Genomic DNA, 25,404 nt, shown 5'->3' on the forward strand with positions numbered 1-25,404 from the left:
CCTTATTGCAAATTCAAAGCACTACTTCTTGAGAGCAAGATCTTCTCTGCCTTGTCCTCTCTATTACTCCCACTAAAACTGTGACTGATGAATGAATGCATCCTGTTCAATGCCCTCTAAGAAAAGAATCTGCTGGCCTTTTGGCAAGTTGTATTCTTCTGCCTGACCTCATGTTTAACACTTGAAGCTAGAAGGAATATGTTTTATTGCCCCTTAGGTATAACTAACCCTACAATCTAAAAAGTTTTGTGGTCAGCGAAGCATTATATATATAACAGCATGGCTGAAAACCTTCTCCAGGGTGTGTTTGGATTGAATTGTAAACTATTTTTTTTACTTAGAGAAAGCTAGACTCTCATACATAAATAGACTTTTGTGTTTTGGGCATATGACTGTGACAACTACAAGAATGTTTGAAACTTATTAGGGAATCACAATTGTATAAATGCCTGAGTAGACTTAGTCCTGCCAGTGAGAAAGAAATTATTCTTTCCTGGGTAATTAGTATTTACCAAACCATTCAGTTCCATTTACTAAGTCACCTCTATTAAAGACTACAATAGCTTATTCTGGAGGTAGCAGCAGAGTTAATAAAACTTTTTTAAATGTGTGAGTTAGACCTTTAGTCTCCACCCACCAAGACTGATTTAAAACAATGCAGTGCTTTCATTCATGTTATTGTTAATGAATATCATATTTTGGGAAAAAAGATTACTTTTAAAAGAAGTCATTGCATTTTGCCTGAATGTAAGTGCTGATTACTACGTCCAATACCCCTACACAGTTCCAGAGGGCTCTGTTTCCATAGATTGCAATGTAAATGGCAACTCCTGGAGCTGTGCACTGCACAACCTGTCAGCTTTAGGTAATAGCCTTTCCTCGAAAGTATAAATTGAGATAATTAGGTGTTTCATTTAAAACAAATTGAAAATGAGCAAAACCAAGTCTATGGCCACTCCAATCTTTTAGAGAATTTTTAGGTTAAGAAAACAACCCCTCAGTGCTTTTAATTTTGTTTGAAAGGTGTTAATTACCAAATACTGCATGCATAATAGGAGAAGCTAAAATTGAGATGTGTACTCCTCCATAGCCAAAGGTGGAAAGGAATCAGTAACATCAACAATTCATATTGCTCTAGGAATCTAAAATTGGGAAATTCATTCTCTAGCAAATCAACTGGATATTTTTAATAAATTGGTTGGTCATTAAAATGATTCTGGTGTTACTTATTAAGTATAAAAGATTATTAGAGATAATCCCAACCTGACTTGATAGCAAGGCTAGGTATGATCCAGCATTTAGCCAGTGTTATGTGTCTAAATCTATATCTAAGTGTGATGGGAAGCAAAATGTGTCATTTGGTGAAACTGAAGGATTAGTTGTGATAATTAAGGATAGAATTTTATTGCTAAAATCATATGAGCACACGATAAAGCAGAACTTTTAAATTATAGGTTTGGATGCTATGTGAAACAATAGACCCACAATGGCATCCATAACAACTGGCATAACAATGTGATAATTATAAACTACACTCTAGCCCTTACAGCCACAAGTGTAATTTAATGAATAGATTAACAAGGAGCAAAAAGGACTAACATTTAAAAAGAAAGTGGCTAACATTTACACAGTCCTGTTTCGTGGCACATACTGTGCTAGGTACATACTATTACTGGTTCATTTCATCCTCATAATCACCCTGGAAGGTAGATATTGCCCTCTTATTTTATATATTGAATTTCTGCAAGATTAAAAAATGCTCATGATTACTCTGTTGGAACCCCTAAATTAGTTTTAACTCAAACTCCATGCTAGTTCCACTATTCTAGGATGGCTCTTAAATATAGCAATTAAATATACAAAACCTAGCAATATTTTAGGAAAGAGTAATTATGATATCTACTAAAGGAACCCTAATTACAAGCAATAAACCTGCCCAGCTGATCAAATGTTATTTGCTATGGTTGATAATGACCTAAAATGAGGCATCTTACACTTTTTAAAGCTCTTTAATACTGCCTAATAAAAAGGTCCTTCTCTTATTTCTTGTTCCTTCAATCCACTTTAAGAAATTATCTCCAGAATTGACTTTTATCTGCCACAATGATCATCAGTATAAATGTCGCAATTACTTAAAACATTCCAAAAATGTTAATGTGAGAGGAAACTGATTGGCTTGGACAAGGTAAACCAATACAGCATGGAGACTGAAAAATACCAAAATAATCTTTGATCTCACTAATTGGGGAAGATATATGTTTTATCAATAATTGGGAACCAGCAATATTTTGTTCCAGTTAAATTTTTATTTTAATTGAATTATATTTAGCTAACACTACCCACATTTCATGTTACGCAAAGACAATAGCAATCTGAACCAAAAGTGAAAATTATTGTTTCCCTACTTGGATTCCATACATTAAGTAATAATGGTAAAAACTAATAGATATGATCCATTAAGCACTTGCTGCATGTCAGACACTGCATTATATGCTCCTCAAACATTATTACATTAAACCCTTGCAACAACTCTATGAAGCAGGCATTCTTATCTCCGCTCAACAGGAAACTTGCCCAGGGTCACACAAGAGTTAAACCAATGTTGAACCTATATATATATACCTGTCACCAAAGCCCATAACTTTAACTGCTCTATACTATTTATAATTGAATGTTATCTTAGATATGAGAATTTATTTGTATTTTTAAATGAGCAGTTATTATTTGGAAATTTCTTCCTATAATTACCATTTTTCCTTACAGGGAACCAAAGTCCTGCAGATGTTCATGTGGTACCTGAATCCACGGCAAGTCTTTGATCTTTCTCAGGAAGGGCCCAAAGACGCGTAAGTCTGGAAATACCCTCCATGGTTCAAATCTATTTTAGGCAAGTGAAAATGACTTTCTGCTTTGCCATCCAGCTCCATTGTTTGACTACCTTGTGAAATATTTTCCAAGAATCACTCAACTACTTTCTCACCTGTACTCTCTTTCCTTTAAAACTTCTGCTAATGTTTCCTTCCTACTCTTCTTGGGTTACTTCCCTTGAGGACGTATCTTCTCAGTTGTTAATGGCATGAATACTTCTGTGTTCATTGCTCATATCTATACAGTTGTAGATTATCAGTAAGTCTGTGATTTGAGGGAGACCTGTCATTTTTCTGTGTACACCTGTACAACTTTGGAGGTGAATGTTTATGGGAATGTAGGTATATTTCTAAGGAGGGTGACCCTATTTGTTTGTAAACATGTTCACTTAGTTAGATTAGAGACTGTGTTGTGTGTGTGTGCTTTCGGGTATGTTGTTGAGAGAGAGACTGTTTCATTGATTATACTAATGGACTGCAAACAATTGTGGTGGAGATATTTTAATCCCTTTCCATCCCCCTGGTGAGCTTCTCAGAAATCTCATTCTCTGTTTTTGTTGGAAATGTTGAGAAATAGAGAAAGTCTCACTGTAGATGGCATGTATTGTATATGAAAGAGGAAGAGGGACATTTTTTCTCTTGTCTGGTTCCCTTTTATAACCCCATCTATTAAGATAGTTCAGATATCATTTGATAAACATCAGAACCTAAGGAATATCAATTATTTTTTTAATAAGTAACAATATCAGAAGCAAAGAAATAACAACTCCAATGATTTCTAGATAAATAGCATTCCTGTATGAAATGGGTAAATTAAGTATTTTAAACATGCAGGAGAACATAAAATATGAAAATTAATTTCTGCTGTCGTTCTCTTAATCTGTGAATTTCTTTGCCACTAGAGTTAGCTGTAAGACTTTGGTTTTTTTTTTTGTATTTGGACATATTAAGGCAAATCTGCAACTTGAATTTTGTTTTTTTAAATGTATATTTTTCTTAAGATGTTATCATTTTAGCTAGACTTGAGAATATAGATACTTTATAGGTCACAAAGAAGAAAATAGTGGGACAGGAAATATCTTCAGGAAAGAATTATTAGATTTAAGTAGGTAATATTTTCTAGAATAGAATCACTAACAGCTTTACTTAAGCAAAAGTTTTAGCAGGGATGTATCATTGCTTTATTTTTCGAGGCAGGCAAGTTCAAAATAAAGAAAAATTATCTTATTTCAGGCAGGCAAGTTCAAAATAAAGAAAAATCAATAAATTTCCAACTTTGATTTGGGAAGTTTGGGAGGGGTTGTGAGTGTGAGTGAGTGGGGACAAAAATGAAATTCTGGGTGTGGTATTAGTGATAGTGGGGTGTCCCTCTTCAGTCACTCTTTGTAAAAGGATTTCTAGGGTTAAGATTGGGAAGTGTAAGCTCAAAAAATAAATAGATCCAGGACAAGTTAATAAAATATATGGAAGAGACATAGTTTGAAGCTGTATGTACCCCAGAAAAACATATTCTTATATTTAATCCATTGCTGTGGATATAAATCTGAATAAGTAGGATCATTTGATGAGGCTACTTCAGTTAAGGTATGATCCAACTCAATCAGGATGAGTCTCAATCCTATGATAATGGGGTCCTTTATAAAGGGAATGAATTCAGACATGAGGGGAAAAAGTCACAGATGGAGCAGCCAGAAGATGAGAATCAACAGAACCTGGAAGAACTGGAGAGACCAGGAGAGGCTGCCGTGTGACTTGCTATGTGACAAAATAAGGACTAAGGATCACCAGCAGCAGCCTCAGAACACCACAGTCTTCAGAAAGAAAGCATTGCCTTGATTTGAACTTGATTTTCCTGTCCTCAAAACTGTGAGCAAATGAATTCCCACTGTTTAAGCCAAGCTGAACCAGCTTAAACAGTGTATTTGCTTAAGCAGCCTAAGAATTTGGTACCAGAAAAGTGGGGTGCTGCTATTGCAAATACCAAAAATTTGGAAATGGCTTTGGTATTTAATGGATAGAGGCTGGAAGAATTGTGAAGTGCTTGATAGAAAAAGCCTAGATTGCTTTGAAGAGATGTTGGTATAAATATGGATGCCAACCGTACTTCTGATGAAATCTGAGATGGAAATGATGAATGTGTTATTGGTAACTGGAGGAAAGGCAATCCTGGTTTGAAAATGGCAGAGAACTTGGCAGAATTGAGCTCTGATGTTAGATAGAAGGCAGAACTTGGGCATGATCAATTTGGATATTTAGTTGAGGAAATTTCCAAGCTAAATCTGGAAACTGCAGCTGGCTTCTCTTACAGCTTATAGTAAAATGCAAGAGGAAAGGGATAAGCTGAGAACTGAACTCATGGGCATTGAGAAACCAGAAACAGATGGTTTGGAAAATTCTGAGTTTACAGAAAGTGAGTCCCCAGAGAACAGTGCTCCATGTGAGGGTTTAACTGAACATGGAACCAGTCAGCCATTTCAGGGGAAGTCAGGATTGGAAATGAAGTTATGCAGGAAAGATCTATAGCAGACATATTGTCTGATAATTTGGACCATTGTGAACTACGTACAAGCCAACAAGTTGTTTGCTTACTTTGAATGAATGAAATCACTACCAGTCTGGATTAAAAGGGACAGAGAAGGGACAAAGTGAAAGAAGAATGGCTTCAAGGACAGAATCGTGGAAGCTGAGGTCTGGACCGAAGACATCTTCTCAGGCCAAGAGATCAGGCCCATCCATATGTGTGGAAAGTGTGAGTCTGCCCTGGTGCTTGGAAAGGGTGGGCCTTCCACTCCGTTCAGGAAGAGTGCTGCCATCTCAGTGTTCAGAGAGGGTGAAGCCTGTGCCCTGGCATTTGTGGAGAGCCTGGCCACCAGCCTGATGGTTGGAGAGGGTGCACCCTTCACCCCAGTGTTTGGGGAGAGCATGGCCCCTGTGCAAGCACTTGGAAGGGGTGGAGCTTCTGCTCCATTGGGCTTGGAGGACAAAACATCATTCCATAGATGACTCTCAAACCTTGAAATCTAATGGGTTTTGGAATTGTTTGGGACCTGGGGCCCCTTTTTTCCTTCCAATTTCTCCCTGTGGGAATGGGAATGTTTATCCTATGCCTGTTCCTCCATTGTATATAGGAAGAGTTGTATATAGGTTTCACAGGTCCACAAACAGAGGGGAATTGTTCCCCAGGATAGACCATACCCATAATAAATTATGATGAGATTTTGTACCAAGAATTGTTTCTTAATTGACTTAAGGCTTTGGGGATATTGTGATGGAATGAATGTATTTTTCATAGAAAAACGTGCTATTTTGAGGTCCAGAGGGTGGAGTTTGATGGTTTGAAGCTGTATGTACCCCAGAAAAATATGTTCTTAAATCTAATCCATTCTTGTGGGTGTGAACCCATTTTAAGTAGGACCTTTTGATGAGCTACTTCAGTTAAGGTGTGGCCCACCTCATTCAGGATGGGTCTTACTCTTGCTATTAGAGTCCTTTATAAAGGGAACGAATTCATACATAAGGGGAAAAAAAGCCACAGACGGAGTAGCCAGAAGCTGAGAATCAACAGAACCTGGAAGAGAAGGTTGAGTCCGGGAGACACCACCATGTGCCTTGCCACATGACAAACTAAGAACCAGGAATCACTGGCAGCCAGCCCCAGAATGCCTCAGTTCTTGGGGAGAAAGCATCACCTTGATAATGCCTTCATTTGACCATTTTCCAGCCTCAAAACTGTGTGAATGCATTTCCATTGTTTAAGCTGAGCCATTTCATGATATTTGCTTAAGCAGCCTAGGAAACTAAAACAACATATGAGGTTGATGTTGATGATGATTTGTTTTAAGAAAGGAAATGGGACAATGAGGGAAAAAAACAAAAGAAGGATGTCAAAACCAATGAGGAAAATAATGTGTTAGGAACTAATAAGGAAAATACTGTGTTTTGATACTTTAATAGGAATTATGGAAAATAAAACTTTAGTACATCCTAAATTCCCATAACAATGCTGGCCATTTAAAAATAATATTTGCTGCCAATCTCTGATGGAATTGGTGGAGTCAATCCTCCCAGGGTTACTTGTTAGCTAGTTTTGTTAGTATTGTCATCCTCATGATCAGGCATTTTCAACAATGGACAGCCCACCCCTATTTTACCATATATTTTCTCTTTGGTATAGCCAGTGGTGTGCTCTTTTGTTTACTTTTTTAATTTCCTCTGCAGGCTTGAGTTGTACAGGAAAGTACCAAATCTGCGAATTCTGGCCTGTGGTGGGGATGGAACGGTAAGTCTTTGAAATAGAATCTAATTCTCTCCCTTCTTTCTTCCATCTTTCTTTGTCCTCCTTATGAAAGTTCTCTTTCTTCATTCACACCTCACAGTCTTTCCAATTTCCTAAAACACATGTGTCTCTATGTGTGACTCATAGCTCCTAAGGATTAGAAGGGACTTTGTTATTATCCTCATAGACAAATACTTGATCCCTCTAAATTATGCTAGCTCCATGAACTATACTATATCATCTCTTCTTCTTCAAGGGAAGTATGTAGTCAAATCATTAAATGTGAAGCTTATAGATGGCCAAATTCTTTTAAGAATACAGGCTGACCTATTTCCATTTGTGCTTGTATTTGTTGTAATAATTATTAAGGAGAACTGTATAGACACAATTGAAGTATTTATTTACTAGTGAAAATAAAACTATGAATTATGACTAACATTGGTTTGCTTTAATGATCATTGGTCTAATATATATTCATTTTTGAAGAAAACATGGAATTGAACTGAAGTTTAATATCACAGATGTATTTTCCCCTGTTTACTGAGTCCCATCTGTTTCTCCATTTGGCCTCTACTTATCTTGATATAATTAGCAAAAGTAAAGAATTGAGAATTGTGTCATTTAGATTCTGGTGTCCAGTGTATTTTTCTTCTGGGTTTGAAGTCCACCCCCACAGAATCTAAGATTTTATTATGAACTGTCTTTGGTTGTTCTCTAATCTCCCTAATTAAAGGTAGCATTTAAATAGTTTCTCTAATTTTAATCTCTCATAGCACTTAAGCACTATACAGCATTGAATACTCATTATATACTAATAAGTGTTACTGAAATGAAATAGAACAGTGATTCCTCTGGTCCCCCAAGAAACTCTGTGAGGAGAAAACATTTTTTTTTCAGTTGGGGAACACTGCATACGGTTTTTGTCATTCTTGGACATTCACAATGCATGTTATTAGCTTATAAAATTTATTATAAAATCTTATAGCAATCCTATCCAGTGTTTACCAAAATTATTTCACCATGGAATCTTCCCCTCTCACAAGGCAAGTTAAATTTCAGCCACTTAAAGTGTTCAAGATATATCTATTTAAGAGTATGCTAATATGAAACTTTCTGAACTTCCTTTAATAAGAGTTATACACAAACTAATCCTCTGAAAATAGACATTCTATGGATTTCCTAGTTCTACCATACCCCTGGTTAGTTAACTTTAATAAAAAGATAAATTTATTGTGACCCTTTACTACAGTTATCTTCCTCATTTTAGAATCTACTTGCTTTGCTAAATGATTTCAACATCCCACTCATTTCTTTTATCTTTCTCCAAATCTTAGTGACAGCAGCGGATAAGTTTAGAATCTTCCTAATGTCTTGAATTCGTAGTTCTTCCTCTTTCTTAATTTAAATAACCACAATCTCAAATTCCCATCAGTTATCCATTATATCTCCGTATCTTGGACTTCATCACCACATGGTATGTTTCTCCTCCAAACTTCCTCATCATCCACTGACCCTCCCTATCACCTTTCCCACTTTCTCCCTGCTTTATTCTTTCTTTCCTCTATTAAGAAGATATGTGTAGAAGGCACTGTGCTAGATTATGGGATATTGAATTATTCCCTGCAATTAGTTAAGTATTTGAAGAATGGAATTTTCAGAGCACAAAGTAGAGAAAAGAAGTTCAGACACTTGTGAAACACATGTAATTATGCAGTAGGAACCAAAGTCCAAAAGGAAAATGGAAACATAGAAGTAGAAGGAAAACCAGTAGTCTATTCTGTCAGAAAAGCAAACCAAAAGAGAAGTTTCAAGAAAGCGGTAGTGGTTATATCTATAAGGAGAGACTGGAGAATTACCATTGAATTTTCAAAGCAGGATTTAACTCACGGTTTTTCAAGAAAGCCATTTCAATAGAGTGTCTGGGATAAAACCCATAATGATGAGTAAGTGAGACTTGGTGCATCCCAAATGAACTCCTAATGGCCGAATCCACATTCAGAGCTGGCTCTTTATGAATGCTCTCTTGTACCATAAATATCACCTTTCACCTTGATGTGTAGAGCACATAGTTCTCCATCTACTTTTCTCATCCGTTTTTTCTAGCATCATTTCTTTAAATGTACTACAGTTAATGGGTATTCCACAAAGCTAAAAATTGCTTTTTTTTATGTTCCTTTAGAGACCTATGTTACCAACTTCATTTTCACATCCTTCCACATAACTCACAAATGCACTAGATATTTACACTCAAGTGTTCTACAATCACTGGCAACAGTCTAGCATTAAGTAGTTTATTTACCCTAGAGTTGGTGAATACTTTTGAACTCATTATTTTTTTCAGTATAACATCTTTAGTGCAATCACTCACAATCAAAACTTGGGTTATCTTGTATCTTATTTAAAACTAGGTTTTATTTTACTTAAGCTTGTTAAATAAGATCTTTTGTGAAAAATTTATGAGTTTTATAAAATGTTTATCAAGTTATGTAATTGATGCATTTAGTTTTATTCACTTAAAATATGAGACTTTTATTTTTGGGTGGAGACAGAGTTTATGTAAAGAAAAGGCAGCCTAATGGATTCATAAAGAAAAATTGCTGGCTTTAGCAAGTTGAATATAATTTTCCAGGATATCAGGTATATATTTGACATAAGATATTCAGCCATTAGTTAGTGAGTATATCTATCATTGTAGACGCCTTTAGAATTCTGTCGGTATAGTGACAGGACTCAAGGAGGAATCAGAAATGGAATCTTTTTGACCAATTGGAATAAGGAGAGATTAACTCTAATCATAAGTTCATGGAGTATTATTTACTATAGAGAAGTTTCACATTAATTTTGGTAAAAAAAAGTTTTGAGGCTTCAATATTATCCTTAATTTAATTTTATGTTATTAAAAAATATGAGTAGGCAGGGTGATCTATCTCTTGATATTTCAGTGGGAGTTGGAGGAGTTTGATTCTAGTCCTGGTTCTGTCACTGAGTGTTTCTGTGAACTTCTGCAGTCCCGTTAAACTCTTATTAGAGTTTTCTAAATCTGCAAAGAGATACATTTGGATCTCTAAATTGCTTCACAGCTATAGCATTATAATAGTACAGACAATTGCTGTTCAAGAGACATATAATGTGATCCATGTTTGTAATTTTTTATTTTCCAGAAGGCACTTAAAATAAGTAAAAAGCATATGAAATTAACTTTAATAATATATTTTATCTAACCCAAGATATCCAAAATATTATAATTTCAACTTGTAATAAAAAAAATTATTGAGATACTTTATATTCTATTTGTACTGTCTTTGAAATCTGACGTCCACTTTACATTTAAAGCACATTCAATTTAAATCATTCACATTCAAGGGCTCAATAGCCATATCTGGCCAGTGGTGACTGCACTGGACAGCCAGGTGTAGTCTTTTTGTAACTGGTTTAACCCTGAAGTAGTCACCTATTTACAGGTATCAGGTGGTCTGTCCCATCTTTGAGTGCTAGACTGAGATAAAACTTAGCTAAGTCAAGAATGATTTCAAACCTTCATGTTTATAAGCTAGAAATAATCATGCTTTGGTTTTGTAGAAAATTATATTCTCTGACTTCCTTTGCCATGTCTGCACCTGTCCAACTCCCCATGGTTATCATCCTTCTTAAATATTGAAGAGCATATGAACTGAGACATTGAGGCACACATGCCCTCACATGGCTCCTTCAGGTTTAACCCTAGACCCCTACCTGGCCCCTGACCTTGGTGAACTGGGCTGGATCAGCAAGTCCACTTCATTATTTTAATCTCTTTCCAAAGACTTAGAGTTAAATTGACTTGAGCCATCCACTTGATGCTCATTTCTTGTTCACTTTCCCTCCATCCATGAGTACACAGCCTAAATAGCAGGCACTGCCATGCTCTGAGGTGCTATAGCCAAGACAGGAAAGAAAGAAAGAATTGTTTTTCTTTAATTTACAGGGATAAGCAGATAATTCCAAGTCTCTTTTCTCTCTCAGCCTTAACTTATCTCTGTCCCGCCCTCTCTCAATAGTAAATACATGGTAAACCCTTGACATTCTATTTCAAAAAGGCTCCTACCTTGAATTTTATCTCGATTTCTTTAGGGCTAATTTTAAACATATTTCTTTTGACAGATGGTGACTTTGTAAACTATTAAGTGCAAATATAAATTAAAATATCAAAAGGAAGACTCATGGTTTTCACAATAGAAGGTGAAAACAAGCCATCAAATGCTGCATCTTAATCTCCTTTCAGAGTTCAGAAATGTTACCCTCTTTGCCTTGAATTCTCAATATGAGTGTCCTTCACTTTTCTGCCCACCTGAGACCAGGGAATACAACTTGTGTCTGCTCTGTTTGAGGAAAATGTCAATTTACTGTCTTCTTCACCCCTCAGCCACCTCCAAAATTACTATATTACAGAACGAAAATGTTCCTCAAAATGCACTTGATGAACATTCAGCGGCAGCTAAAGCTGAGAACGGACAGGTGGTGGCAGCATTGGCCAGCTGCTGCTGTGGATTGGTTGCTCTGGGATAAAGCCCAGGACCTGGTGTTCTAGAATGCCAGCCCTGCTTTTTCTAATACAGAGAAGGAAGGAACATTGCAAACTGGAAAATGATTTCACCCAATCAGAATAGCTTTCTTCAGTTCTGGTGGAAAATATGCAAGTGTTATGTGTTGGAAATTATTAATAATTTCGTTGAAACAGTGCTAGATCAGCTTGTGGAGATGATTTGGAGGAATGCTTAAACCCCAGCAAACAGTCCCAGTCCAGGAATAACTTATCAGAACAGGTTTCTGATTACTGGCAAGATAGAGCCTCCAAGAACAGCTTTGAGCTCTGAAGCTCTTTTATATAGCTTTGTTCTTATTCTTATTCTTTATTCTTATAAAGTCACACATTACTGCCCAAGTTCTTTTATGCCTCCTGCTGTTGTAGGTGTGTATTTGTTTCATTCTCTTTTTTTTTATAGTACCTTTTTATTGCAGTACAGCTTTGCTTTTACCGTTCTTGATAGTCTGCAGAAGAAAGGCTTCTAGATGTGATGGCAGCCAAAGGTGGGACTAACTTGCAAACTTAGGGCTCAGCTTTTCTATAAGTGGAAAGATAGAAAGAGAGCATTCTGCTTCTAGGAAACTGGACCTTTATTGACGAAGTGAGGAAAGAAGGAGAAAAATATAGCTGAATCATAGAAGCTAATGTTAATTTAGAGTTTCTTATTTGTCAGGCACATGCTAAGCAATTTCTACACGTTATTTAATTGATAAAATAATGATAAGTGGGAGGTGCTATTATTATCCTGGTTTTACCAGTGAGAGAATTGAGACTTAGAGAAATTGAGTGACTTGTCTAAACTCACCCAGCCAGAAAGTGGTAGAGCTGGACTTCCAATGCAAGCCTGCTCACTTTGGTACCCTGCATTCCCACCTTATGCTGTCTTCTGAAGAAGCTGGTCATTGGGTAGTGATGTAGCTGTTGAACATTAAAAACTATTGAGGAGCTGTATGAAGGAAAGATACAGACCCACCTCAGCCAAAGGACTATTAGCCTGACATTGGTTGTCCAGGACAGAATGTTAAGATAAAAATCAGTGCTGTGAGAAGTAGGAGGCATTCAATGACTCAAAGGGTTACATAATGATGAAATACTAAGATTATCTTCTCGTACTCAGAGGAAAATTTAAAAAGTTGATCCATTTGCTACTGGAAAAAAAAGGAATAGAATTATTTATCTGGTTTGTAATGCAGAACAATTGATGAGAACGTGGGAAGATCCTTTGCATTCAAATCAATCATACTTTTTCCTTTTCTGCTTGGGCCAAGTATAAGGGGAAAGTAGATGGTGAGAAATCAAAAGATCCCAAGGGTTCTTGCCATTTTGTGAAACCACAGTATGGTATCCCCTGGATCTTTGACAACTTTCTTTGAGAAAGTAAAAAGGAACAGAGAAAGGATTGGAAGTTACGGGAGATGTATTTCAAAGTTATTTGGAAATTTTATATTTCATGGTCAGTGAATTTATTTATTTATTTTATTCTGTGTTAGTATTAGCATTCCAAATGTGATTTGGAATTTTTCTTTGCAGACTCATCTTCAGAGTAGTTCTTTTTGTTTTGTTTTGCTTTTTGTTGTATTTTTTTCCCTTTTCCTTCTCTACATCACTATCTCTGGGTCTTGTCTTCAGTACCCTTAGTCCAAAGTTGAGTTTTCTATTTGTGACTAAGGCTCCCATCCTGAGAAGATATTAGGGATTTTCCATGACACTCAGCTGGTCAGAAGTGGGGCCCAGCTCGTATAACAGGCTTCTCAGCCTCCTCCAGCCATAACAGGTCCTCGAGCTTTCTAGGGGCCACAGCCTTAGACAGTGCTTCTTCCCATTCTTTCCCTAGCCTCATTCCTTCAGTGCTAAGAGAAAGCCTGAAACCCCCCCTTATCCCCTGCAGAGTAAGCAGCAGCCTGGCTCCAGGGCAGTCTTCTGCCACCAGGGAGAGTACATTCAGTCCTTATTATCAGACAGAAGCCAAACTTCAGCTGCCTCTGCTCCTTACAAGACCAGGAGCCAAGCAGATCTGAGGCTTTAACCTAGCCACTTGTGTTTTTTTTTTTTCTGTTTTGGCCCATGAAGATGTGTGTTTTAAAGTTTTTCCATCATTGCTATATGTAGAGTGAAATAGGGCATTGAAAATGTGAACTCATAGCATTATCTTTACCAATAAAGAGACATATTTCAACTAAACCTAAGAAAAAAATTCTAATTTAAGTCTACCTAAAAGAAAATGGGCTGATGCAAAGTGCAAATAATAAAGGGGAGGTTGAGTGATCATCTATCTCTCAGGGAAGTTTAAAAGAGAATGCCTTATTTTCCTGAATTTGATTTCCATTAAGATCCATTGTGTATCTGAGAGTTAATGATTTTATTCAGTGTAGTTTGCTTCTGCAATCTTTGATCCCTGATTGTTTGGCTTTCTGAGTTTTTATGTCCTGTTTAATGATTTTTAAATTCCCTTTATTGTTGTCTATTAGTCTATCTTAAAATCTACTAGGCTGTGTACTTTCATTGCTTTTAGTTTGCACTTTTAGCAGTGTAGGAGCAGTGTCCAGCACAGTTATCAGAACTAATTTAGCATCTTGCTTTTCTTTTTTTTGTAAGTATTGTATGTAAAATAAGAGGTGAAAAAGCTCTGGGTTAAAATCTAAGGAGTTGCCTATGAGAAAATTGCCCAGTCTGGGGCAGTGGGTGAACTTTCCAACATTTTCACATATCTAGATATCTAGTTTACCACATTAGATGAACACTGTAATATGCTTTTCCAGAAGGTAATCACAATTTTAGACTTCACTGATAGAAGGACAAGTTTTACACCCTGGGAAGTGATCATTGTGGAGGAGAAAGGACATTAGCTAAGGAATCTGATTCTACCCTGAGTCTGCCACTACTCATTATTTAGTCTTGAGCAAATTATACAATCATCAATTAATAAATTTGCAAATTAACTGAATGAGAATTAACAATTTCTAAGGTTTCTCCAGCTCTGAAAATTCCAAAAGAACACACTGTGTTCAGAATGAGCAGGTCCTAGACAGAATACTAGGTTTGTTTTTTTTATTTAAAGACTCTATACCATAGTGGTTAATCGGTTGGCCTAATTGTGAATGCCAGCTCTACATTGCAAGAGAGCTGATATTAGGCACACCTCAGCAGATACTAAGTCTCAGCCTCCTCATCTAGAAAATTGTGTCTTTCTTCCAGAGCTGTTTTAAAGTTTAATAAAATAATCCCTAAAGAGAATTGCTCAAGCCTAGCCCATAGACAGCAATCAATATGTCGATCTTTTTGTTATTATAAGCTCTTTGGGAGCAGGCATTCTGTTTCACGTATGTTAGCTTAACTCATTTATCTCTTTATCTCAGTTGCTTAGTTGTGTGCTTTAAATGTAGTAGTATTCAATAATATACAAAGTATGATTTTCAAAAAAGTTTAAAAAAATGACTCATATGAATATAGAATGAATACATTTCAAAAATGTACTTAGATCTTTAATGAAAGAACCAACAAGATGGTAAAACTTATTCATTGGAGAACTAGAGGAACAGGATTATGTAATCCATATTCAAAAAAGTTTTCTCAAATTGAGATAAAATTGATTAATATCATATGGGGGAATAAAAATCACAATGTTCACAATAATCTTCTCTCTCAACATTTGTGTCTCTATAGAACAGAAATCTATAAGTTAATCTACAGTTAAACATCCTTGGGAAGGCTATGAAACACTGCTCTAATATAACATTGTAAGGACATGCAAGTTTGGGGTGATTTTCCTGAACAGTTCTAATAGAACTAAACCCAAAAGCATGATTTATCTCAGAAAAAAAAATTAAATGAGAAAATGATTCTAGTATAAAAATATCTATGTCCTGCTTATATGTATAATAAGTACTAGCTCTATCCTTAATTATGTCTTCACAATGTTTCATTTAAGGGGAATATAGGGATATTTAGGAAAACACTACTAATTTCCAAGATGATATAATGGAGGGTAACCATTTAATGAGTACTTACATGAGCCATGCAACATCGTAAGAACTTTACATATATACTTTAGTTTAATCTGTAAACAATCCTGTGAGGTAGGTCTTATTATCTCCATTTTCAAATCTGGAAAATGAGTCTCAGTGAAGTTAAGTCATTTAATCAAGGTTATACAGCCAGTACGAGCCAGAATGAAATTTAGTCTGATTCTGAGTCTCATATTCTCTTCAGTGCAGTTACGTAACCTCCCTTAATCTTAAACTCTCCTAGATATTAAAATAGATCTCTAGTTAAACATACAGATGAATGGGTCCAGTTTTGCTTGTATGGTAGTAAATATGCAACGTGATCCATTTCTCCTTTAAAAGTATTTTCAATCTGGAACTGCGTGAAATGAGTGACCTTTCCATTCCCTAGCCACTGAGTTACAACATATGCTTTAAAGAAAAATAAGCCATTAAATTTAGCCATTAAATTTAACTCTTTAAAGCCTCCTCTTCCTAAGTTGTCTTCTCTATAATTTATTATCTTCCTTATCTCTCTTCTGGCCCCCAATCTGTTTTAGGTGGGCTGGATCCTTTCTATCCTGGATGAACTGCAGCTGAGTCCTCAGCCTCCTGTCGGGGTCCTTCCTCTGGGGACTGGGAACGACCTGGCTCGCACTCTCAACTGGGGAGGGGTAAGAGCTGCCTCTCAGAGCGACCAGCTCCCCAGAGCCACCCCTGTGCTACTATAAGGGGCGTATGCTGTGACTGCCCAAGGAATACATTAAAATTAGGAATCAAAGGTCCATGAATCCTGATTCCACCTGGCAGCTTTTCAGGTTTAAGCTGGTAATCAGCTACAGGGGAAGCTGGTTTCTCAGCTATGAGAAAAAAATCACTATGGTTAGTACACAAGCCTGGAACTTTTTGAGGTATCTTCTAAAACACAGTGAGTGAGTGGGTTGGCCACAAGTCTTCATGCACACCAATCTGGCAAACTTGAGTTTATCCCGACCCTGAGCCCTGGTCAGAATAGCAAATCTGGTTCAGATTGACAACCCTTACTTTGGGGAGTTATAACCATATTTGAGCATCTGTTTGTTGTTGTTGTTGTTGTGTGTGTGTGAGTTTATCAGTGTCATCATGGCTTTTCTTATCCAGGCAACCAAATATCCTTTCCACCACAGAGACAACTTCAGGCAAGTTTAGTGGGAAGTAGTTCCACCTGTCACTAACCAGCATTTTATAGCCATGTGTATATATATACACACATGTATATATGTACACACACTAAAATAGTAAGAAGTCACAATATAGTAATATATGCAGCCCCACCAGCTTTTTATATATTCATATGAGGCCATTGCTTGGGCATAACTTGGTGAAAATTACATATTTGCAGATATTAACCTAGCCTTTGGGTGAATTAACTTCCCACAGTTTTTTTTTTTTTTTTTTTTTAAAGTAGGCAGTTTAGAAATAATAAATAGATTTATTGAAGCAACCAGTTTATTTTCAGTGTTAACTCCTCTGATCCAAACCAACAACTTGGTTATCCTTAATAATCATGCTGTCAATAATGGATCCTCAATAAATAAGTAGCTGCCTAACAGGGCTATAACTCAACTAGGCTTGCCTCACGCCATGGGAGGGATGGTGATCTGCTACAAGGAGAGATGAACGAGATGGAATATTAATAGAAGAAAGTTGTCCATAAGATACCACCTAAATGCTTTTCTCTCTTTTCCTTACACACTTGTTCTGTGTATCCTTGAATTCCTCTGGACAGAAGGCTTAGGCAGTCCTGATTTTTACACTTATAAAAGCAGCCAGCATGGTTCTCATTGTCTACAAGTGGCTGTTTGTGCTTAACACTGGTGAAAGTCAATCCTTAGCTCAGACCAGCCAGTGTTAACTATTCCAGCACACATTACCTGTGACTATTGTCTTAAATTCTAAGTACCTCAAGAAAAATATAGACTTTACTGTCCTGCCCTGGAAAAATGCAAAACAAACAGAAACCTATAGCAGAAAGGGTCTTTCTTGAATAAAATAGTGTTGGTTACACTGTTTACTCTCTGGACAGCAATGAGTGTGTTCTCTGATTCCTCAGGGCTACACTGATGAACCTGTTTCTAAGATCCTATGCCAAGTAGAAGATGGGACAATTGTACAGCTAGATCGCTGGAACCTCCATGTGGAAAGAAACCCAGACTTGCCTCCGGAAGAACTTGAAGATGGCGTATGTAAGGTTAGAGAGTTTTTTCTTCAGCAAAAAGGAACCCTGAAGCATTTGTCTGAGGCACAGGAAATACATTCCCGACAGAATAGTCATGTGCTGATTCATTCCTGTGAGACAGTGGAGTAGTGATTGAGGTTAGGGCTATTAGGACTGAGTATGCTAACACTTCCAATGTTATGCACCGTAGACTTCCAAAGACCTAGATTTCCTACCTGCTTCCAGAGCTCAGGGAGATTTCATTCTTTCTTCTCCATTCCCACACTAGGAAGGCATATATCCATTTTCTAATCCTTTAAGCATTTTGCAAGATACTGTTAGCCTATGAAAAGATGAAAAATATGTATGTTCTGAAGTGTTAGGCTCATGATCTTTCAGTAGAAAGTTAACCTCTTGAGATTTCTACTCTGATATTAAATATCCCTTATGTTTAGGAAGTATTTTTAGTATGTCTTCCTAACTAAGCCAATTTCACCACTTGGTTGGGACTTGGAGATGATTAAATGAATGTTTTGACTTAGCTCCCATTTTTCCTTCAGTGATTGAGCTTTTTTTTCAGCCAAAAAAAAAAAAAAAAAAGAAAGAAAGAAAGAAAAAAAGAAAAAGAATAAAAAAAACAATCAAGGGGCATAGTTGCAAATATGCTGGTGTGGAACTTCAGTTGAACACTTGGTTCTCAGTTCTTTCCTCAATTTCAGATAAATTTTATAAGTTACTGAGTAACCACTTCCTCTCTATTATTTTTCATCTTTCTTCTATGATAGTGTTTACAAACTTTTATGTGCAGAAGAATCTGCAGATATGCTTGTCAAAATTCATATCACAAGGCTCAGCACCTGGAGATTCTGATTAAGTGAATATTGGGTTAAGGCCTAGGCACATGCACTGTAAACAGCATCCCTGCTATATTGGACCACATCATTGATTGAGGTCAGGATTTCATGGATTTTTGTTTTAAAATAGATTGAATCTGATATCATTTTTAAAATTCAATTTTATTGAGATATGTTCATATACCATACAATCATCCACAGTGTACAATCAATTGTTCACAGTACCATTATATAGTTGTGCATTCACCACAATCAATTTTTGAACATTTTCATCACCACAAAAAAAGAATAAGAATCAAAATTAAAGTAAAAAAGAACACCCCAAACATCCCATACCTCCATTCCTCCCTAGTATTCATTTACTTTTTATCCTCATTTTTCTACAAATCTATCCATACACTGGATAAAGGGAGTGTGAACCACAAGGTTTTTACAATCACATGGTCACGCAGTGTAAGTTATATACTTACACAATCATTTTCAAGAATCAAGGCTACTGGGTTGCAGTTCAACAGTTTCAGGTATTTTCTTCTAGCTATTTGTGCCGGTTTGAATGTATTGTGTCCCCCAAATGCCATTGTCTTTGTGGTCTTGTGGGGCAGACATTTTTGGTGCTGGTTAGATTTGCTTGGAATGTGCCCCAATCAGCTGTGGGTGATGATTTTGATGAGGTGTTCCCATGGAGGCGTGGCCCCATCCATTCTGGGTGGGCCTTGATCAGTGGAGCCATATAAATGAGCTGACTCAGAGAGAGGGAACTCAGTGAGTGCAGCTGTGAGTGGCGTTTTGAGGAGGAGCAAGCTTGCTGGAGAGGAACGTCCTGGGAGAAAGCCTTTTTGAGGCCAGAACTTTGGAGCAGACACCGGCTGCCTTCCTAGCTAGCAGAGGTTTTCCGGAGGCCATTGGCCATCCTCCGGTGAAGGTACCCGATTGCTCGTGTGTTACCTTGGACGCTTTGTGGCCTTAAGACTGTAACTGTGTAGCGAAATAAATCCCCGTTTTATAAAAGCCTATCCATCTCTGGTGTTTTGCATTCTGCAGCATTAGCAAACTAGAACACTATTCCAATACACTAAAAACTAAAAAGGGATATCTGTTTAATACATAAGAATAACCTCCAGAATGACCTCTTGACTCTATTTGAATTCTCTCAGCCACTGAAACTTTATTTTGTTTCATTTCCTTGGTCCAAGAAGACTTTCTCAATCCCACGATGCCAGGGCCAAGCTCATCCCTGTGAGTCATGTCCCAATTGCCAGGGAGATTTACACCCCTGGAGTCATGTCCCACATAGGTGGGAGGGCAGTGAGTTTACCTGCAGAGTTGGTTTAGAGAGAGAGGCTGCATTTGAGCAACAAAAGAGGTTCTCTGGGGTTATAAAAAAAGTAATTCTTAGGCACAATTATAAGTAGGCTTAGCCTCTCCTTTGCAGTAGCAAGCTTCATAAGGGCAAGCCCCAAGATTGAGGGCTCAGCCTTGTAAATTGGTAGCCCCAATGCTTATGAGAATATCAGTAATTCCCCAGGTGGGAAAGTTTAATATTTCCACATTTTCCCCCAATCCCTAAAGAGGGCTATGCAAATACATTTTTATTCTGGGATTTTTCAGGGCTTCACACTAACCTGTACAAAACAACCAGATCTCACTCCCTATTCAGAGTTCCATGTAATTATGGTATTTGAATAAACTGACCATACAAGTTAAATTATATACTGTGCTACAAAAAATATAGATTTCGCACCTAATAAACAGCTCTTCCTTTTGTCTCACACAGAAGTTGAAGTTTTAAAACACCATCAGTATCATCCTTTACCCTTTAGTCTAATTTACCTTAGTCCTCACCAAGTCTGTTTTGTTCCTATCTCTAATTGAAGTCTGATCTCTTTTTCAGATTCTTTAACATTTGCTATGTGGGGTAATGCTGACATTCGTAGCTGCCGGACTCTGGCTCTGAGTCTCAGGTGTCACACAGATACCCGAAGTTCCAGGGACCAATCAGGTTATACACAAAGAGCTCAGCATCTCAAGATTTTGAAATAACCATTACAACTCATGAATAGATGTAATTGCTGTAAAAGCTTACAATCTAGGAACCTTTACAATAAGCCTTCCCCTGATAACCTATGCTCTCAGATTCAATTCTCAGAGTTTGCACATTAAAGTTAGTCCATATTAGTGAGGCATTAGAATTTTATCTTTTCATTTCTGGTTTATTTCACTCAATGTACTGTCCTCAATGTCCACTCACCTAGTTGCATACCTCACAACTTCATTCCTTCTTGTAGCAGCTGAATATTACATTTATGACTATACCACAGTTCGCCATTCCATTCATTAGGCAATGTACCCTTAAGCCACCTCCAACCACTGCAAATAGTGAACACTGTCACCATAAACCCCACTGTGCAAATGTCCATTTGTGTCCCTCTTTTCAGTTCTTTCTAGTATATACCCAATAATCGGGTTGCAGGACCATATGGTAACCCCATGCTTAGCTTCCTGTGGAACCACAACACTGCCTTCCAGATGGGCTGTACTATTCTACTTCCCCACAAATGGTGATTAGGTACATCCCTGTCTCCACATTTTCTCCAGCACTTGTATCCCTGTTTATTTTTTAGACAGCTTTACTCACACACCATACATTCCCTTCTAAGTAAATAAATCAATGGTTCCCTGTATAATCACATAGTTATACATTCACCACCACTATCTATATGAGAACATTTCCATTTCTTCCACAAAGACAGAGGAAGAGGGGGAAAAAGAAAATATATATATATAAAGAAAGAAAAAAATGACTAAAAAAAAAGGAAAATAAAATTAAAATAAAATACAATGAAAAGATCAGATAACAACACCAACACAAAAAATCCCATACCCCTTCCTATATCCACCTCTTATAGACATTTAGCTTTGGTATTTTGCCTTTGTTACAATTAATGGAAGGATATTATATGTTACTGTTAACTATAGACTCTGGTTTGCATTGATTATGTTTTTCCCCAACACCATCCCATTTTCAACACCTTGCAAAGTTAACATTCATTTGTTCTCCTTCATGTAAAAACATTCTTATATTTCTACATTTAATCACAATCATTGGCCACTCTAGGTTTCACTATGTTATACTGTCCCAGTCTTTATCTTCTTTCTCCTTCTGGTGTCCTATATGCCCCTGACTTTCCTCTTTCAACCATACTCACAGTCATCTTTGTTTAGTGTACTTACAAATATTGTGCTACCATCATCCAGTATTGTGCTATTCATTTCTGGATCTATACAATCAATCCTGTTGAACATTCTGTACTCCTTCAGCATCAAATGCCCGATCTTTACCCAATGCTCAGTCTTTACCCTCTTTCTATCTCCTGGTATCTTCATTTCTACACTCTTCTCCAAACCTCTCTCTTCTGTCTTTTCTGTCTGTAGCATTCCCTTTAATATTTCTTGTAGAGAAGGTCTCCTTTTCAGGATCTCTCTCAGTGTCTGTTTACCTGTAAATATTTTAAACTCTCCCTCATTTTTGAAGGAGACAGGATTCTTGGTTGGCAGTTTTTTTCTTTCAGTATCTTGAAAATATCATACCACTGCTTTCTTGCCTCATTGGTTTCTACTGGGAAATCCACACTTAGTCTTATTGAGCTTCCCTTGTATTTGATGGATTGCTTTTCTCTTGCTGTATTCAGAATTCTCTCTTTGTCTTTGACATTTGCAAATCTGATTAGTAAGTGTCTTGGAGTAGATCTATTCAGATCAATTCTATTTGGCATATGCTGTGCTTCTTGGAGCTGTAATTTTATGTCTTTCATAAGAGTTGGGGAATTTTCATTTATTATTTCCTCAATTATTCTTTCTGTCCCTTTTCCCTTCCCTTCTCCTTCTGGGACACCTATAACAAGTATATTCATTTGCTTCATGTTGTCATTCAGTTCCCTGAGACCCTGCTCATATTTTCCCATTCTTTTCCCTATCGGTTCTTTTATGTGTAGGATTTCAGATGTCCTTCCTTCATCTCATTGAGCCTTTCTTCTGCCTCTCCAAGTCTGCTGTTGTATGTCTCCATTTTGTTTTTCTTCTCTTGTATTGTACCTTTCATTCCCACAATTTCTGCTGTTTGTTTTTTTCAAGCTTATTAATTCTTCCTTATGGTCACCCAGTGTCTTCTTTATATCCTTAATCTCTTTTGGCACATTTGTCTTCAACTCACTGAAGTTATTTTGAAGATTTGTTTAAACATCTTTAATTAGTTGTTTCAACTCTTGAATCCCAGTTGAGGTGTTAGTTTTTTCCTTTGACTGGGCCATATGTTCATGTTTTCTGGTGTGCCTTATGATTTTTTTGCTGTCTAGGCATCTGATTTTCTTGATTAGTTTAGTCTGGAGGTTGTTTTCTCTCTTTTGCCTAGGATTTTCTAGTTGGTTTTATTTGATCTCTATCTTTTCTTTGTTTCTCTCCCTGACCAGTTGTCAGTTGGCTCTGGCCCCTAGTTTTCCCCCCAAATCAAGCACCCACCATGGCCTGCTACAGGGATGAGAGGTAGACACTGGCAACCCCAGCAGGTTCACTGTGTGTGGTAATATAGATCTGCTGGCTTCCAGTGGTGCTCTGTTTTCCACCAGCCAGCAAGACTTGGGTTTGTTTTAGAGCCCTTCTTTAACAGTTGGTTTGTCTGTATTTCTCAGCCTAAATTGGGCTGGGTTTCTACACAGAGTGTGTATTACCAGTCCTGTCCTCCTAATAAAGGGTCTGGAGCATCTTTTTAAGTTTCTATTCCCTTGCACTTTCCAGACTGTCCAGCAGATGGCACTGTTTGATAATTTACTCATCCTCAGAGGCTGCTTTGCCTCAGAGCACAGGTTGTCTGACCCAGAGGGGCTGAAACAGTGGGATTCCTATGCCCTCACTTTGCCAGCCAAAATCTGGCTTGATGTGGGACTACACCTATGGCAGAGTACGCTCTCAGCTGACCCAGTACTCTAGCCATCCCAAAGGCAGGGAATTGACTGCTGGCTGCTGCTTCCCTCAAGGGTTGGGGAAGGGTTTTCAGAGCTAGGGCTGGAAACGCAGTCTTTGTCCATGTTTTCTCAGTCTCTTTGTTCCTCACTTACCTGGGCCTTGAAATGTCCTCCCCTGTCCACCAGGTCTTCAAACACTGGGGGTATATCTCACTGCTGTGAGTGATTTTAAAATCTGTGTCCCTGGTGGGAGGGGTCCAGTCTGCTGATTCCATGTGTTTCCCACACTGAGCCCAAGTGAGGGGGAGGGAAGAGGACTGGCTGGTCTTTCTCCAGTTAGGCATTTGCAGGGCCATTCTGCAGTCTGTGTCTTCCTCCAGAGTTTCAAATAATTCCAAGTTGTCCTTTTTTTCCTTGAATCTCTGGAGAGGCTTTCAGTAGCCATTTTCCTGATATCATTTTAAACCAAACCAATGCCCATTTATTCATTAGCACCATCATCCTGACCAATTGTGATAGATGTTCAAGTTTTCTATTTGGCTAAAATAGGTTAGTGCCTTGTCTCCATGTTCTTTCCACCTAAACTATGATCCAGAATTATTAAGGTTATTAGTAGATATCATAATAGCTCAGTTGAACTTGAGTTCATAGTGTCATAATGCTGCTTAAACAGGTATCATCTTGGGATTTGCTATTTTTTTTCTGAAGTATTTGACTTACAGAAAGTGGACAAATAGCCTAAGAAGAAAAAAGTGTACCAGATGGAAATATTAAGATCCTCTTCCCACTAAATTTGGAATTGTTAGGCCTTCAACAGAAATCCATATATAGTTCTTTTCCTGACAACTTAAGAAAAGAAAGTACTTCTTGGTGCAGCCAGGGAACATCAATCTAGATAATTAAAGGGTTTGAAATTGGGTTTTTGAGATATGTAGGAAATGGAGCAATTTTTCCTGGAAAATATGAATAATAACTTAATAACAGACTAAACTGGGATATTATTTACAGGATGGTGACCAGATGTTCTCCTCAGTTATCAGGGGATGCGAAGACATGGGTTAGAAATGTAGCCAAAAGAACATAAATGGTAGAGGAGATGAACGTATCTGTGCTTTTGGCAGGATCAGCAATATATGCTGTCATTTCAAAGGACTAGTATTTTGCTTAAGTGCAGGAACTGGACATTCTCAAATATGAAGCCAGGAGAATGAGGCATGATTTTGGCACTGTTTTTTGTGTTTGGTTTCTCTCCCTGTTCTCCAGTCAGATGTAACCATTTCTAAGGGATTATTTGGCCTCTGAATCATTATAAGCTCTGCTTGGGGGCTTCTATGTGGGGTTTATTCCTTACTTTCATTAGAGACCAAGGCAATTCAGTTTCTTTCTTTCTGCATTAATTTCTCTCTTGCTGCACTCCCCCTCTTTTCCCCTCTGATTTCATTTTCTTTTAATGGGGTAAAGTTCTCACTCTAGCCGAACAGAAAATCTTACTGATCAAGAGGCATATGCAACACTGTAATAAAATTACTTTGAAAATCTTAAGGGTTAGAACACTTAAATCTAATAGAATAGAGGTGCAGTTCTACCTGGGGTATAAACCTGATAATTATCTGGAAACACTATCAAAGCTGAGGTAAAATTACCTCTCTTTATTTTCATTTGATGTTTATAGTCCACTCTGGATTACAAAAGGGAGAATTACCTT

General features: G+C 37.3%; 1 protein-coding gene across 1 annotated transcript in view; it reads left to right on the forward strand.

The window, feature by feature from the left end:
- The window catches only part of DGKI (diacylglycerol kinase iota), a 538,644-nt gene that overhangs the window by 266,624 nt on the left and 246,616 nt on the right, over positions 1–25,404 (forward strand). The window contains 4 exon segments of the mRNA XM_037836080.1: positions 2,764–2,846; positions 7,086–7,146; positions 16,251–16,364; positions 17,783–17,920. Coding sequence (XP_037692008.1) covers positions 2,764–2,846; positions 7,086–7,146; positions 16,251–16,364; positions 17,783–17,920 — 396 coding nt within the window.

This window comes from Choloepus didactylus, chromosome 5 (assembly GCF_015220235.1).
Source record: "Choloepus didactylus isolate mChoDid1 chromosome 5, mChoDid1.pri, whole genome shotgun sequence".
Lineage (NCBI taxonomy): Eukaryota > Metazoa > Chordata > Mammalia > Pilosa > Megalonychidae > Choloepus > Choloepus didactylus.